This window comes from Carassius carassius, chromosome 21 (assembly GCF_963082965.1).
Source record: "Carassius carassius chromosome 21, fCarCar2.1, whole genome shotgun sequence".
NCBI classification, from domain to species: domain Eukaryota; kingdom Metazoa; phylum Chordata; class Actinopteri; order Cypriniformes; family Cyprinidae; genus Carassius; species Carassius carassius.
Window position 1 is genome coordinate 20,949,439 of NC_081775.1, and position 17,683 is coordinate 20,967,121.

The window sequence follows — 17,683 nt, forward strand, 5'->3', positions numbered from 1 at the left end:
ATAATTAAAAATAAACAGTTCAAATAAAATTAAAGTGCAGACTTTAATTCAGCTTTAATTAGCTTTAATTAAAGGGACTGAACAAAAATATAACATAAAATGCTTAGGAATTACAACCATTTTTATGCACAGTCCTCTCATTTTCAGGGGCTCAAATGTAATTAAATATATTTATATTAATAAAATAAATATATTAATAAAATGTTCATTTTTAATATTTTGTTGAGAATCCTTTGCAGGCAATGACTGCCTTAATAGTCTAGAACTTACAGACATCACCAGAGATTGGGTTTCTTAATTTGTGATGCTTTGCCAGTTACTGCAGCAGGCTTTAGTTGTTGTTTGTTTGTGGATCTTTCTGCCTTTAGTTTTTGCCTTTAGCAAATGAAATGCATGCTCAGTCTAGGTGAGATCAGGAGATTGACTTGGCCATCAGGTAATAATCTTTTTTTTTTTTTTCCTTCAAAGACCTCTTGGGTTGGGTCCTCTTGGGTTGCTTTTGCTGTATGTTTTGGGACATCGTCCATTTGTACTATGAAGCACTGTCCAATCAACTTCCATTTGACTGAATCTGGGCAGAGACTATATACTTTTACACTTCAGAATTCTTCTGGCTGCTTCTGTCTTCTGTCACCTCATCAATAAACACCAGTAACCCAGTGCCAGTGGAAGCCATGCATGCTCATGCCATCACACTGCTCCACCATGTTTCACAGATGCTGTCATATGCTTTGGATCATCAGCGATTCCAAGCCTTCTCCATACTTTTTTCTTCCCGTCATTCTGGTACAGGTTGATTTCAATTTCAGCAGTCCAAAGAATGCTTTTCCAGAAGTAATCTGGCTTTTTAGTTGTTTTTTGGCAAAGTCTTTCCTTTCCTTATTTATTTATCAAGCACTTTTACACAACTTGTCATTGAACAAAGTGCTGTACAAACACATAAGCAATCATAAAAACATACATCATTAACACCACATATAAATAATGAAATAAACCCCTCAGTTTGATAACCTACAAAAGCAACTACTATACCCAATTGAATGCTAGAGCTAGGAGGTATTCTTTAAGCTTATGTTTAAAAACAGTAAATGTACGTTCCAATCTGATAGAAAGGGGTAGATCATTCCAGAGTTTAGGAGCTATCGCTACAAAAGCTCGATCTCCACTTCTCCGCTTTGTTCTTGGAGTCGTTAAAACCAGCTGGTCAGCTGACCTCAAGGACCGTTTTGGTTTGTATTTCTCAAAAAGATTTGCCAGGTACAACGGAGTCATACCATGCAGTGATTTATGAACAAAAATTTAAATTTTAAAATTTATTCTGTAGTCAATCGGTAGCCAATTTAAAGAGCTCAATACTGGGGTAATATGGTCTCGCTTACGAGTACCCGTCAAAAGTCTCGCAGCGGCGTTTTGAACTAGTTGTAAGCGTTTAATCAGTGACTTATTTATGCCGACCTAAAGTGCATTGCAGTAATCTAGTCTTGTAAATATAAATGCACGAATGAGCTTTTCGAGGTCACGAGTGGACAGAAATGGTTTCACTTTCGCTATTAATCTCAAATGATAGAAACAAGACTTAACGACAGAATAAATTTGTCTCTCAAACCTGAGATCACCGTCGAAAAGAACACCTAAATTCCGGACTAATGGCTTACAAAAGGGGGCTAAATCACCCAGATCATCAAGATTATGTGGAACTCCAAATCACACGACTTCAGTTTTCTCTTCATTTAGTTTTAAAAAATTTAAAGATAACCATTATTTAATGTCATGTTTACAATTACGCAACAACTCTATTTGGTTCTTGATGTTTTTTTTCAGAGGGAGATAAATTTGCATATCATCTGCATAAAAGTGAAAGGGGATTCCATGCTTGCTAAAAATTTACCCAAGGGGTATAGCAAATACAAGGAAAACAAGATTGGGCCAAGAATGGACCCCTGTGGAACCCCACTGAGCAGAGAAGCAGGTTGTGAACTATCTCGACCAATATTTACCGAAAAGGTTCTATTTAAAAGAAAAGACTTGAACCATGCAAGCGCTGTACCTTGAATTCCTACTACATTTTCTAGACGTGAGAGTAAAATGTCATGGTCAATGGTATCAAACGCAGCGCTAAGGTCCAGTAAAACAAGAACTGCTGAATACCCTGAGTCGACTAATCATTTAAACCCCTGATCAAGGCAGACTCAGTACTGTGAAAAGCCCTAAAACCTGACTGAAAAACTTCAAAGATATCGTTCTGAATCAAAAAGCGATTTATTTGATTCAAAACGACCTTCTCCAAAACCTTGGACAAAAAAGGTCACTTCGAGATTGGCCGGTAATTTGATACAACAGCAGGGTCCAAATTAGTTTTTTTCAAAAGGGGCTGGACAAGAGCGTATTTAAAATGTTTAGGAACAACTCCAGTTAAAAGACTATTGTTTATAATGACTAAAATACTGTGGCCAAGAACATCAAATGCTTCATTTAGCAATTTAGCTGGAATAATGTCTAATGAACAGTCACTTAGTTTTGACTGCTTGATTACCTCAGCTAGTGACTGCAAAGAGATCATTTCAAAATGGTCAAATGTAACAAATGGTGGCCGAACAACAGCAGGATCAAACAAACTAGGTTTGATTGTAGTTTTAATATCCGAGATCTTTCGGACAAAATAATCCAAAAAAGTCTCACAAGTAATGGAATAGCACATCTAATTTTGGATTAAAAACTGAATTTACTATATTAAATAAAACTTGCGGCTTACTACTATTTTTTGTAATTTCTTCAGCAAAGTAATTCCTCTTAGCCATCTGTACGGTATTCTGATACCGTAACATTTGAAAAGATACCTGTAACTTATCTTTTTTCCATTTTCGTTCAAATTTTCTACAGGTTATCCTCAACGCACGAGTCGCATCATTCAGCCAGGGCTCGGATCTAAATTTGCACTTTTTGACATGAAGTGGGGCTACTGAGTCCAAGAGGGATAAACAAACAGAATATAGCACCTCAAGTGAGGAGTCCACATTAAGAGAAAATAAAAATCGATCTATTGCTCCAGCATTTAAAGCCCGTCGTAGTTGGCTTTGAGCTCTAGGTTTTTCAACACGTGGTGTCAACATCTTAAAAATAATTGACTTATGGTCAGAGAAAGCTTGATCTGATATTTCAACATCAGTAATAGATAAACCATAAGTCAAAACTAAGTCTAAAATATGACCTTGAACATGAGTGGGTTTATTCACGTGCTGTATAAGATTGAAAGAATCGATTACATTCAAAAAGTCTTTTACCAGTGGCTTGGTAGGACAACACACATGTATGTTGAAATCACCCACTAGTAGCAATTTATCATATTTCAGTACAATTTCACTTAAAAAATCAGTAAACTCCGAAATAAAATCCTTGTTGTATGCAGCCGGTCGATATATCAAAGCACATGCAACTTGATTAGTCAGAAATAACTGCAGTTCAAAGCTTAAAAAAGTGCCGGCAGATAATAGCTGACACGAAAAACTATTCTTAAAAATAGATGCCAGACCTCCACCACGACTTGTGATGTGTGGAGTATTAAGAAAGCCACAGTCCAGACGTAACAGATCCATGAATGGGCTTAAATCGTCAGGAATTAGCCACGTCTCAGACAATAATAAAAAGTCTAAGTTACGTTCAGTAAAAAAAGTTATTTAAAATAAATGTCTTATTTGATAACGAACGCACATTCATCACTGCCATTATTAATTCAGTAGATACCTCCTCCAGGGTTGATTCGCAGCGAACTTGTCGGAGACTCTGCATGTTCGCCTTCCGTCTGCAAAGTCGAGGGATCTGATAGCATGATGATATGGCTCTGTCGCATGGACGCACCGGTAAAATCCACTTATACGAAGATTCAGAAGGGCGCCCGGAGAAAGACCGCCTTTCTTCCCGTTCAAATGGTAGTTTGAGGAAATGAGAGTGGGTCGCATTAGAAGAAGTAAAACTCGCCTTCACCTTTACCGCAAAACGCTTGCTCTGTCCATTGATGATTTAATATCCAAAAGCATTTGCCGGTCATAGGTGAACAAAGCAGAGGTGTTTATCACATAAAAATATAAAATCACGAATAAAACAAAGACAAACTCGCAAAGCGAGAGATGGCATGCCAAGTACACCGGCACTATCTTTACTAAGTCTAATCTGGCCTTGGTTGCACCTTGTGGTGAACCCTCTGTATTAGCTCTCATGAAATCTTCTCTTGATTGTAGACTTGCACAGTGACATGGATGTTATGAAAGGGTTTTTCTAGACCTTGGAGAGGATCCTCCGATCATCCACCACTGTTGTCCTCTGTGGACGTCTAGGTCTTTTTATGTTGCTGAGCTGACAAGTGCGTTCTTTTTTTCTCATACCATGCTGTTGATTCTGCCACTTCTAATGTTCCTGCTATCTCTCGGATGGAATTTTTTTTTTTTTTTTTTTTGAAGTATAACAATTGTCTGTTTCACTTGCATGGAGAGATCCTTTTATATAACTGTAACTTGAAAATGTTTTGATCAGTGGCTAAAAGAATAAAAAAATGTGCCTGTGTCCAAATATATATGGACATATCTGTATATATTTTTATATAAATATATTTAAGCATATTTGAATAAATCTTATTCAGTCTTTTTGTATTTGCCTGTTAAAGTATTATGTCCTGTTTCTATGTCCTGTGAATAATTTATTTGACATTTTTGTTATGAATTGCTGTGGATCTGACACTCAATAGTTCGAGAAAGAATTGTCATGCCCAAATTCATCACCCTTAATATGTTGGGGGGAAATAATTACAAAATTAATGAGTACTAATGACTTTTCCGTCACAATCTCTGCCTTCCAATTAAAAGGGAGTTTTTGCATATCTCGCATTTCACAGTTTCAGATAGAGATCAGCTGCTGGTGGGTGAGTTGTTTGGAGGTTGGGGGTCTGACCCACCAGCATGACTTCTATAGTGCTGTGTGGGTGAAATGTGATCTGGTCAATTTGAATATCCCAGGTTTTGCCAAGTCATCTAGTCAGGGGCAGAATGAAAGACGACAGTAGCATATGCTTGCTGTCTTCTTCTTTCACTCTTGCTTCTTTTAACTCCTCCTCACTTGAGCTGTACCTTCTTGGGCAAAGAGGGATGAAGCTTCTGGCCCGAGGGCCAGGCACTCGTCCAAATCTATAATTTCTCTCTCTCTCTCGCACTCTTTTCTAAGACATGGACTCCCAGCATGCATGAATCTTCAAACACCTTACCATTTTTATATCTCTACTTGTGTCTCTGAGATTTATTTATTAATATTGACAGATAACCTACAGCTAGTGCCATTGGTTGAGTAACAGTTGGTTGGTCAGGATGTAATGTTTTCACACTATTCAGGGGGCTTATTCATAGTTGTCTTTAGAATTTAAATATAAAATGTACATGCTTGGCTTTAAATGCTTAAAAACAAATCTTCTAATATTTTGTGAACAACCTTATAAACTTCTCCCATCTCTTCACAGCAAAAATGTGCATTGTTTTGATGTGTTCTGACTGTCAAAAAGCCTGAGAGCAAGAGAAGAGTGCAAAACACAGGCAGCGATGATCAGAATGTGTTAATTTCTCTCTTTGATGTTGGTTGTTCTATCTAGTACCGATGAGTGCTGATCAAACGCAAGTAGATCGCCTGTGATTTTGCCCTTTAGCCAGTCGTGCACAGTATTTACCAATGCATGATTCATAATGAATGTGTAGTTGTGATAACATCCATGCATATTCATGCGAGCGGTTTTCATAGTGCACATGTCAGCAGTTCGATTAGCCCGTGTGAATCACCGCCGATGTGGCAACCTGTCCGTCCGAATTATGCAGAAAGTCAATCAAGAGTTGATTGGTTTCTGTCTCCAGAGATCTCGTTTCTGAGACTAAATACTTCGAAGTAGCTGATGCTGCCAATCAAACTGTATATATGTATGTGCATTTTTTTAAGGTTGTTTTCTAATGCATCGTTTGATGTGATTTTGGATTTCTGAGTGTAATGAGTTGTCAGAAAGAGAGCAAGATGTGAGGTAATTGGTCATCACTTGTCTTTCTCTCCATTGTTCTGTCATATCAGGATTAATGGGAAGAAATATACTGCATTTTGGAGTTTCTCCAAAAACCTCCCAAAATTTGATTAAAAAGGTGTGAGTGAAAGTTACACATGAGGGAATAAGAGGGCGCGAAGAAAGTAGAGGAAGTGTAAATGAGAGGTAGGGTGTAAGACAGAAGGTGAGTGAGAAAGAGAGAGAGAAAGTGTGTTGGAAGGGGTGATGAGTTCACACATGTAGCAGAAACAGATTGAGCATCAGACGGAGGTATTACTGAGAGACATGTTGTCATCCAACAGTGTGGTCACCTTCACTCAGCAAGGAAACACCACAACATGCAGACACATCTCTGGATGTCCTCTTTGACAGTTCCAGCAATCATGTTATTTTAGTGTCTCGTTTCATTTCGGAATATTTAGGCATTTTATAGCTTGTTTAAGCATCCATACTGGTGTCTTGGCCATATATATATATTATTTTTGAATAGATACCTTACTAGATTATTTTTTTTTTAAACAAAGTTATACTTTTCAGAAAGGGTGACTTCAACTGATCAAAAGTGACCATGATAAAGCTAGACATTTATAAAACTACATAAGATTTTTATTTCAAACAAATTCTGTTCTTTGAAACTTTTTATTAATCAAAAAACTTGAAAAAAATTATCACAGTTTCTGCTAAATTATTCATCAGAAGAACCATTTTCAAAACTGATAGTAAGAAATGTTTCTTAAGCACATAATCAGCATATGAGAATGTTTTCTGAAGGATCATGTGACACTGAAGACTGCAGTAATGGCTTGTGAAAATTCAACTTTGTCATCACTAGAATCAATTACATTTTAAAATATGTGGAAATTATTTGGTTATTGGTTATAAAATATAATAAAAATAATAATAATTGTTTTGCAAAATTACCATATTAATATAAATGTTGCCTTGGTGAGCATAAAGAAATATATATATATATATATATATATATATATATATATATATATATACAGTATATATATAAATATATATATACAGTATATATATATATATATATTTTTTTACTAAAAACGCAAAAAAATTTAAATGGTAGCGGCAGTGGCACATTGTGGATGTATTGTAATTTTTTTATACTGATACAATTTAAATATGAAATGTCATTTTTTCATGGGAGAGTTTTACTCACGAACATCTAAATCGCATGACTTTTAAATGAGATTCAAAAATTGCACTATATACATTTTTTTTCTTTTCATTTCAAAGCAGCAGCTTTTTAATTTGTTTTTTTTTGCGCTTAAAAAGAAATACATTCTCTGGGTCAAGCAGGTTAATTAGAGTCTCTTGTCACGTCCGTCTGGTTATCAGACAGGTTAATCGTTAATGTTCCCTTCACAAACTCAAAAAAATCACCAGGCAGGTTAGATATCTGTTGTTCCAGACAGGGAGGTGAAAATCCAGCTGACAAAGCACACCAGGGTGGCTGAGAGGATGTTCTCCTTAAATAAAAATCCATCCAGAACATTTACTCAGAGAGGCTTTTGGGAAGTCACAATAGCCTGAAGTGCAAACCCCCTCAGACCCGTTAACCAGGTGTTTTACACTTAATGGATGGACACATCAAGGGTCTGACATTCAATAAAAAGCCAGAACATTAGAGAGCTACCCCTTGTAGCTCCTATATTAAAGCAGATATGGGCTTTTTTGGTTTTGGCTTCACTCTTAATTTTAAAGAATTTATTAATGTACACTTATTTGTTCAGCCATGTCCCATAAGCACAGATGGTTTAGCAAATTCTGTTGAGTTACATAACTTCTATTGGTGTCAAATCCCAAGTGCCCAATTTCAGACTCTCACAGGATTTCACACTTGTCAGGCGCTTATCTTATAAAAATCAGTTTCCGAAAACAAGAGTGAGTCATAAAAAGTGTCTGGTTTAACATAAGGCATCTTATGGCCTTCTCAACCAAGCATCTGGTAATTGTGTTTGATGAGGTTTAGATCAGATAAAGGAGCACAAATGCACAGCATTCGTTGGAAATGAGAATCTGTCATTCAGTTTCCTCATACTTTGGCCCGGTTTACACCCATTGTTAACATCCGTCTCAGGTGATTTGATCACAGGTGGTCAGACGAGATGATTAGCAATTACATCTGGAACTAACGTGTGTCTTTTGTGAACAGCAAGGATGTATTAAATTGATCAGTAATGATATTGACAATAAATATATGTATAGAAAATGTAGACAGGCCAATGAAGTTATACGTGATACACAGAGCTGGGTAGATTATTTACAAATTATAATCCATTGCTGATTGATAATTTCATGACACAAATTGTAGTTATAACGTAGTCCATTAAATTTCACATTTTAGGATACATAATCAGACTACTTTTAGATTACTTTTAGATTATTTTTGACCTATCTTGTTTATCACATTGGTTGATAATCTTGTACCATATTGATATAAAAATACAAAGATTAAAGAACATGCATTCCATTCATTGTTATTAACAACATGAAGTGCATTAAACATTATTTTACATCAAGATTTCCTAAACTGGGGTTTATGAAGGACCTGCAGGGGTGAGTTCCTTATAAGTTTAATAAAAGAGCTAATTATTAAATAAACCATGAAAATGTTAAATAAAATAAGTCATTATGACATCAACATAAAACCCTTACTAAAAAAATTACATATTTATTTGTTTACTCAAATGTCATTTGACGTTAACCAACGACAGAGAACTGTGAACATGCAAATGTGATTTTTAATTAATAAAATATGTATTTTAAAATCTCAGGGTTACTTCAAGTAAATATATATGATGAAAGAGGATTAGATGAGAAATTGAATTGTGAATGCATGCATTTGTGCATTTTAATGTGTTTGAAAAACAAAATCCTTCTAAAGACACAGAAATACATGGTTAACCTACAGAGTGATCATTCAAATAAAAAAATGTATGTGTTCATCAGCAGTTGATGCAATATTGAAAAACTTTTTAAACCTGAAATGATTTTTGTAAATTAAATGGTCAGATGCCACCTGACTTATAACTGGTCTTTGTGTGAATGACACACTTTCTGAGTGTATATAAGAAATAGTCTATTTTAGAAATGAACATTTTAAAAGATAAAAAAGAGGAATTAGGGAGAATCAATAAATTATGAATATTGTATTGCTATTGTGTGAATATGTAATCATGTAATCCATAAAAATTAACTGTAGTCTGATTACGAGTATTTAAAAATGTAATTTAAATCTGCAGTCCGTAAATTTTGCCTCCTTGAAAACCTGCATTTGTATCTTTTTGCGGAATTATCTTCCTTGCATGGGTTGTGCACTGGCACGGCTCCAGTTCTGAGGAGTATGTATGGCAGTCAGTCACCGCACCAGTTTGGATATTTACTGTACTTTGCAATCACAGATTCTAGCCTACGTCTTGGAAATATGACCCAAATAAGAATTTTTACTGGATATTGTCAGCTGAACAAGAAAGTAACAAGTATGCCATATTTGTTCTGACCAACTGAGAAAAAAACCCCATAATAATAAAAAATGAGCTACCAATGGTGATTATATCTATTTACCAATGGTAATAAATATATATTTATTAATTTATCAAATTATTATTATTGCTATACTTTATTCTCAAATTGTTAATGTTAACAACATCAGCATTACGTGACTATGTGAATATAGTGTGTATAAGCGAGTAGATTTCAATTTCTGTACAGTCTAATCTCTAATCCACTCCAATTGAAATTCATATTAAGAAATTATTTTAACCCAAAAAGCCATTTATGCTCCCTTCGAACTGGTTGTCTTTAAAATACAAATCTTTTGTAATCCCAGGCTATATGTAATCAGAAGCACATTTAAAACTGGAATATAATTTCATTTCATTCACATGTGTTTCAGAAACACAAAATCCTTTCTAGATTACAATCCGCCATCATAATGATACATTTAATTATTCTAGTTGCTGTGAGAAAAGGCTATAAACGATCCGCCACCTGCGGGATCCTCACATGCGATAGCCTAGTAGCTGGGACAACTTTTTTATGTTTATAGACGTGATGTAATGATGCAGTGGCATGCTATAATTTCCCCTGAAAACCTACCCGGATCTCTCAAATTAGAAAACATTATCATAATCACATAATTGTGAATCGGGCTAAAGTAAGGTGATAGTTTTGAACACTGGCTGGTAATGTACTTGCTCAAATATTGATTTTGGATCATTTTTCATTTAAACTGCAGCTTTAATCAAATAACAAGTACTTTATTTTGGAATCTGATTACGTAATCCAGATTACATATAATACGTTACTACCTGGCTCTGGTAACATACAGTAAAACTACATGAAGTGGTCATATGCATTTTAAATTAAATCTACAGTTATACTTATATTTACATTTAGTCATTTAGCAGACGCTTTTATCCAAAGCGACATCTGAATCTTATTGAAATGATCAGATTGCACAATTCTTTCGATACCTTTTAAAGGTTGATGTTAATTCTGGGTATAAAACAGGGACCATATTTATCAAGCCTCCGAGAATTACTTTCAAGAATGCTGCTAAGGATTGACAGAAGTGTAAAAAGATTCTTGGCTCAAAGCTGCGCTAAAAAGTTAGTTATCAAGCATCTCATAGGTAATTTTAGAGAAGTGTAGGACTAAATCTTAAGTGTCATTCTTAAGCCCTATTCGGACGGTAATTGTTTCTCAGGGGGGCATAAGTTATTTTCACAAATTTACAGGGGGTAGATGGTGGTTTTAATGCCATCTGGATTCAGGATTTTTGTGTTTTTCCCTCACCACCCCCATAAAAATTCCCGGCCGAATTACCTACAGTTTTTTTGACAAACACCAAGGTTGTGTGGTAATTTAATTGCCATTCGAATCCACATCTCTGAGTTTACGAGAAGAAATTGATTCATAATTCAGTGTTCAAATCCTTTTTGAGCACTCCCGAACACGTCTGGGAGGTGAAAGAGAAGAAAAGCACATAAACATTCGAAATGGGTCTTTATTATGGCAGCAGCAGCAATACAATTTTAAAATGTGTATTATTAAACAGACCCCCTTTTGCCTTCAGAACTGCCTTATTATCGTGGCATAGATTCAACAAGGTGTCGGAAACATTCCTCAAAGATTTTGGTACATGTTGACATGATAGCATCAAGCAGTTGTTGCAGATTTGTCAGCTGCACATACATGATATGAATCTTCTGTTCCACCACATCCCAAAGCTGCTTTTTGGATTGAGATCTGGCAACTGTGGAGGCCATTTGAGTACAGTGAACTCATTGTCATGTTCAAGAGACCAGTCTGAGATGATTTAAGCTTTGTGACATGGTGCATTATCCTGCTGGAAGTAGCCATCAGAAGATGGGTACACTGTAGTCATAAAGGGATGGACATGGTCAGCAACAATATTCATGTAGGCTGTGGTGTTTAAACGGTGCTTAAGTGGTACTAAGGGTCCCAAAGTGTGCCAAGAAAATATCCCCCATACCATTACACCACCACCACCAGCCTAAACCGTTGAGACAGGCAGGATGGATCCATGCTTTCATGTTCTTTACCCCAAATTCTGATCCTACCATCTGAACGTTACAGCAGAAATTGAGATTCATCAGACTAAGCAATGTTTTTCCGATCTTCTATGGTCCATTTTTGGTGAGCCAGTGTGAATTGTAGCCCGTTTCCTGTTCTTAGCTGACAGAAGCGGCTCGCGGTGTGGTCTTCTGCTGCTGTAGCTTCAGGGTTCGATGTGTTGTGCGTTCAGAGATGGTATTCTGCATACCTTGGTTGTAACAAGTGATTATTTGAATTACTGTTGCCTTTCTATCATCTCTAACCAGTCTGCCCATTCTCCTCTGACCTCCGACATCAACAAGGCATTTTCGTCCACATTTTGCCGCTCACTGGATAATTTCTCTTTTTCGGATCATTCTCTGCAAGCTCTAGAGATGGTTGTGCATGAAAATCACAGTACATCAGCAGTTTTTGAAATACTCAGACCACCCCGTCTGGCACCAACAACTATTCCACGTTCAAAGTCACTTAAATCCCCTTTCTTTCCCATTCTGATGCTCAGTTTGAACTTCAGCAAGTCATCTTCACCACATCTAGATGCCTAAATGCATTGAGTTGCTGCCATGTGATTAGCTGATTAGCAATTTGTGTTACCAAGCAATTGAACAGGTGTACCTAATAAAATGGCCAGTGTATATATATTGCATATAATTATATACAACTATAGTGCATCTTTTTCCCTATTTTTAAACAGGAAAAAAAATTATAAAATAATAAATAGGATATTATAAAATGTATATATTATAAAATATGTTTGGAATAATAAGAATACATTTTACATAATAATAATTATTTTAAAATGCATTCTACACAATGGTAAGAATAAATTGGTAAATAAATTATTTTTTTTTACAGCAGACAATTATGTGACTGCTATGTGAACAGCGCGTTTCGCAGGTTATAGGATCACAGAACTCGCTCCTACACTGTGAATAAATCACCATCCGAATCCATGAGTTTTATCACTGAGTTGGTATATAAATTTATTTCTACAGATGTCCATATGAGAAACAATTACCATCCGAATCGGGCTTTAGAGTTGAATCACGACACTTTGCTGTTCCACAAATGGGATTTTGGATGACTAAATGCTCATGGACTAATCACTGAATAGATTTCCTGATTTCCACAAGCCCCTTCTGGCAACTCCTAACCAATTGAGAGACCTCTCGAGCTGTCTTAAAAAAAAAGGGGAGAGTAAGAGACTCATAGCCTTAAGAAATTTGATAACCTGGTTTTGTACTTAAGTTTGAAAGTAGGAGTAAATTTAATGAATTCTCATCAAATTGAGGCTAAAATGGCACTTTGAGAAGCTTGATAAATACGGGCCCAGGTCTGTGTGTGAGGTCATTCTTAGTGGCGTAGAGAGCTAACCTCATTATCTGATTGAGAGAATGATGTTCTGTTCACTGTGACTGTAACCTCATCTCTCGCTCAGCCAAAGCCTTTTCTACTGCTGCCAGGCTTACGTGACAAATGTGATTCATGCGGTGGGTCATTCAGGCTGTCTTTACACCATGAATGCAAATGAGTGTTGGCCAGATAGCCTAAGGACCTGTAACAAATGCCACCCTGAGCCTTAGCATTCCTCAGAGTCCACATTTTTGCTGTGTAAATTGGGATTGTAAAAAAGTGTGTCATTTGCATGGTTTAAAGTTTTGATTTTTAACCATGAAACATGTAATAATCCATAGCTATTGTCATTGGTATTATTGAGCAACCCATCTCAACCTATGACATTATTTAACACAATTAGAAACCTGTTGCGAAGGAAATACTTCAGTTTTTGCAAATATAAACAATTGACAATTGAGCTCTAATTTATATTTCATTTATTTGAATTTTAGACGAACGCATCTTGGAGCCGATGGCTTCGACGCAGCAGTCTCCACGCGGCCCAGCGGTAAGTCACTCGAAATCATCACACGCTAAAATTCTTGCTCTCTCCCAGGGTGCAGTTTGTTTCTGTGTCACTAGAATGGCAGCGGTTTTAGAACAGACTCTGCTGTGTCCTCTCTTTGATGCTGTAACATGTCTGAGAATCTGCGCTGGACAGAATCAGAGGGGATCTGCTGACCCGAGCACACAGGCACCCGTTTCTGTGAGTTACGGCAGCATTGCACCATGAAAGCTTGAGAAGTCTTATGGAGGGTTTGCAAACTGAAGAAAAAGGTATTGAAGGCCAGGATGGAGAATGTACCACTATTCTTCAGATAGCACACTGCGTTCAGTTTAGCTTCCCAATTCCCACAGTGACTCAAGAGGCTCACAACCTCTGTTCAACTGCTGATCCATGAGGTGTACAGATATACCAAGCCAACTATCAGATCAACATTTTTGGTCTGTTCATTAAAGCAGGGATGTTCAGTCCTGCTCATGGAGGGCCTAAGTCCTCCAGATTTCGGATTCAGCCTGCTAAAAGGATTGGAGTTAAACCGAGCAGGACTGAACACACCTGATTTTAAAGCATAAGTTCTGATTTGATTTTTGATATTCACATATACACGCTAACAAATGTTTTAAACTCTAAAATAAACTGCATTATGCAAAGTGTAATTAAATTCAAAACAAATATCTCCACTTGCCAAGATTGCACCAATTCAAATTCCATGTGTGTAAAAAAAAAGTGTTTTCAGCTGAGAACTAAAAATCTCCGCATGGGACTGACTGAATATGAAGTTAAAATTGAGATAAAAACAAGTTATCCGATAGACAAACACATTGTACACATTGAGCTAGGTCTTTATTTGCACTTTAATGGCTGGATAAACTACCTCCATTTTTAGATGGCATATTGCAAGTTTCCCTGTCAGTAAAAAACGATTTTGTTGGCTCACAAACACAAATGTGTTGAATCCAAATTGCTCAGACTTTCTCTCCCTGACAGTGAGGCCTGATTTAACGCTTCAGCAAAACAAAAGAAAACAAAGCAGATGCTGTCAGACCTTAAGGACTTTTTAAAATATCCAGTGACGCTTCCAAGGTTCCAAAGCGTGGAAGCATGGATCCTGGTCCACATCGATTGTGGTATGGCACTAATTTAGAGGGATGCCAATTTGGAAAGGTTGATTCAAGTGTTTGTTTTTTGTTTTTTTAGCGACCCTGCTCCCTGTGTTTGTTCTATAAAGCCTGAGTTGTCTGAGCCCTCACTTGGTCTGAAAAGCCTGTCAAGGCAATGGCGCATCTCTTTGATTGATGGGCTGCTCTGTCTCGTTCTCAAATTTTCTTTCTCTTTCACTCACACATGAAATCAGAGTGGCATGCACAGACGAAGTATGCTTTGTTGTCTAATATCAACCACAGGGTGGGTTTCATAAATGTTTCACACACATTTAATGTGGTGTGTTTGTTTTAAGTGAATATATCACAACTGTCCATAATCCAGTAAGCTTTCTTCTGCAGGTGTCAATTTAAGACATCATTGTAAGGCATCATACTGTATGTACGCTCCCAAAGTCAAGGCTTTTTTGGAAAAATTCTATGGCAGTGTCACATGTATCCTTTATGGACAAGGAAATAGCATTGCGACAAAAACAATTAAAATATGTAATGGAAATCCAGGTTGGTGAACAGTGCTGTTTTAATTATAAGCAGACTTATAGACTCATAATCTATCTATCTATCTGTCCGTCCGTCCGTCCGTCCTGCATGAATCACTCTGTATTAGAAATGTTTTGAAATCCCTATGGAGAAATAAATGTGAAAAATAGTGGAACCAAGCTTGAAAAAGTAGGCTGTCTCTGTTCTGCTTTGTGGTTTCCAAATAAAATGTTCAGCTAGCACATTTGTATATGATGTTCAGGTTTACAGTACCTTGTTGCATTTCTGACTTAAGGTGCTTTAATGCACAGGTTCTGAATAATGCCGCCAGCCATCCTCACATCCCATGCACTTTATTTCTGAGTTAGTGAGTTAAAATAATTGGGATGCATGCACTCCCCTTCTATTTATAGTTAATGCTTTAAAAAAATAGCCTTTGTCTTTCTCTCTGTCTTTTTCTCTCTCTCTTTCTGCCACCTCTATGCCTCCGTTATTGATTGTATGTTTTTTAGTATGCATGAAAGTGAGTGCATGTCAAACAAGAGCTGGCTTTGTGAATATCGACTTGCATGAATTTTATTCCAACCTTGTGCCTTTTTTGTTGGCACTGTGTCTGTCAGTAATTTTGCTGTCATGTGGATTTGTCTTTCTTTCCTCTCCCTCGGTTTTCTTGCTTCTCTTTTCATAGTGATAGGTGTAATAACTCATTGTAGTGAGAGTCATTTGTTTTTGTGTCTGCTGTCTGACGAGGATCACAAATATTGTTGGCATTCATCAGGGCAGAACACTACTGATACCAGCACAATGTAAACCAGGGATTCCCAGCTAATAGTTCATATATATATATATATATATAAAACAAAGTTCCAAGTGATTCACAAACCCTCAGTAGGAAAGCCATGGTCTAAATCTCTGATATGCGGTCAGTTGATCAGACAGTTCTGGGCAGTGTGAGTTTCGGGGCTCGTTGTAGTCATGCGTTTAAGCATTATTGGGGTCAGTGAGTCATAGATTTATGCTGTATTGGGGTCAGTAGAGAAATGCTTTTAGGGTCTACTGGCTGCCAGTGATTTAGGGGGCAGTTGAGTCATGAGTTTAACATCACTGACCCCATCACAGTCTTCCAGTCCTGTGCTACACAGATCACATCACACAGCCTGTGAATCCATCAGCCTTTCTTAAGGCCAGAGAGGTGCTTTACATCAGCAACTGATGCATGCTAAAGTCTGTACAAATCTCTGAGCATTAGCGCTGGAGGGAGTCTTTCAAACTGTAATTTTTGACTAAATCTGATTAAAAGCAGCACAGTTACATCACCACAGCCTTAATGTCTTCATTTAGATAAGTTTCAGAGTGCTTTTTATGATTATGATATGATATGTTATTGCTTGCTATAATACAGGGATGCAAACTTATGACCTTTGTCTGAGTTGGGATCGCTTATAACTTTGAAATTGCAAAATGCCAATCATCTCCCAAATTTGTAATGCAAATCGTTTGTAATAATAAATGCTAAAATAAAAGCTCTATGGTTTAACATTTGAAAGCAAAGAAATATGTTTCACAGAGATGAATATTAGTATTGTTATTTTACTGTTGTTCTGTAAAGTAAATTTATGATTATTTTGATGTATTGCTTAATCTTTTGACAGCAGCAATGACAACATTATTATTAGAGTAATATTAAATTGGGTCCATAAAAACAACAGGGTGAATAAAAACATTTTCCTCTCAGGGCTTGACCTTTGACAACCATCAGGTCACATATTTTTTTCACATTTTTGATACCATTTACAAAATAATAAAATAAATTTTCTATATATATATATATATATATATATATATATATATATATATATATATATATATATATATATATATATATATATATATATATAATTTTTTGAATGGTATTAAATAAATGCAAGAAAATGCATTTGTGACGATTACTAATTAAAACACAATAACTGAAACTAACTGAATTTTAACTTTTGAAGAAGAATTCAAGTTTTCACAAAAAAGACAGTTTGCACATATATTTGTCTTTCTTCCACTAAAATAAAGAGTAAATCTGACTACCGTAAATTTAATGAGCATGTAATGTCAAAATACTGGAAATTTAAAGGATATTTTTGTCAAAAGACAAAAACTCAGCAGCTGAGATGAGTAATATCAGACTCTCAAAGAGGCAGAAATCGATGACTGCGTCAGAAGTGCAGAAAGTGTATTGGGGTCAGTGTTGGGGGTAATGCATTACAAGTAGGGATGGGACGGTATGAAAATTTAATATCACGATTATAGTGACTAAAATTATCACGATTATCAATATTATCACGGTTTTGTTGAAACGAGATGAAAGTGTTCAAAAATAGTTGATGCTCACACTGAAAACATTTCAGCAAGTTTTATATTTAATAATCAACAAACAACTAAGAAAACAAGCAACTCTATGCACTTAATTTAAAGAAAGATTAA

The 17,683-nt window shown here is 36.2% G+C and overlaps 1 protein-coding gene across 3 annotated transcripts in view; it reads left to right on the top strand.

Annotated features, from left to right (window-relative positions):
* Positions 1-17,683, top strand: part of nphp4 (nephronophthisis 4) — a 159,874-nt gene that overhangs the window by 97,383 nt on the left and 44,808 nt on the right. For all 3 annotated transcript variants that reach the window (XM_059503769.1, XM_059503770.1, XM_059503771.1), the window contains one exon: positions 13,516-13,571. In XM_059503769.1, coding sequence (XP_059359752.1) covers positions 13,516-13,571 — 56 coding nt within the window. The remainder of the gene's footprint in view (positions 1-13,515; positions 13,572-17,683) is intronic.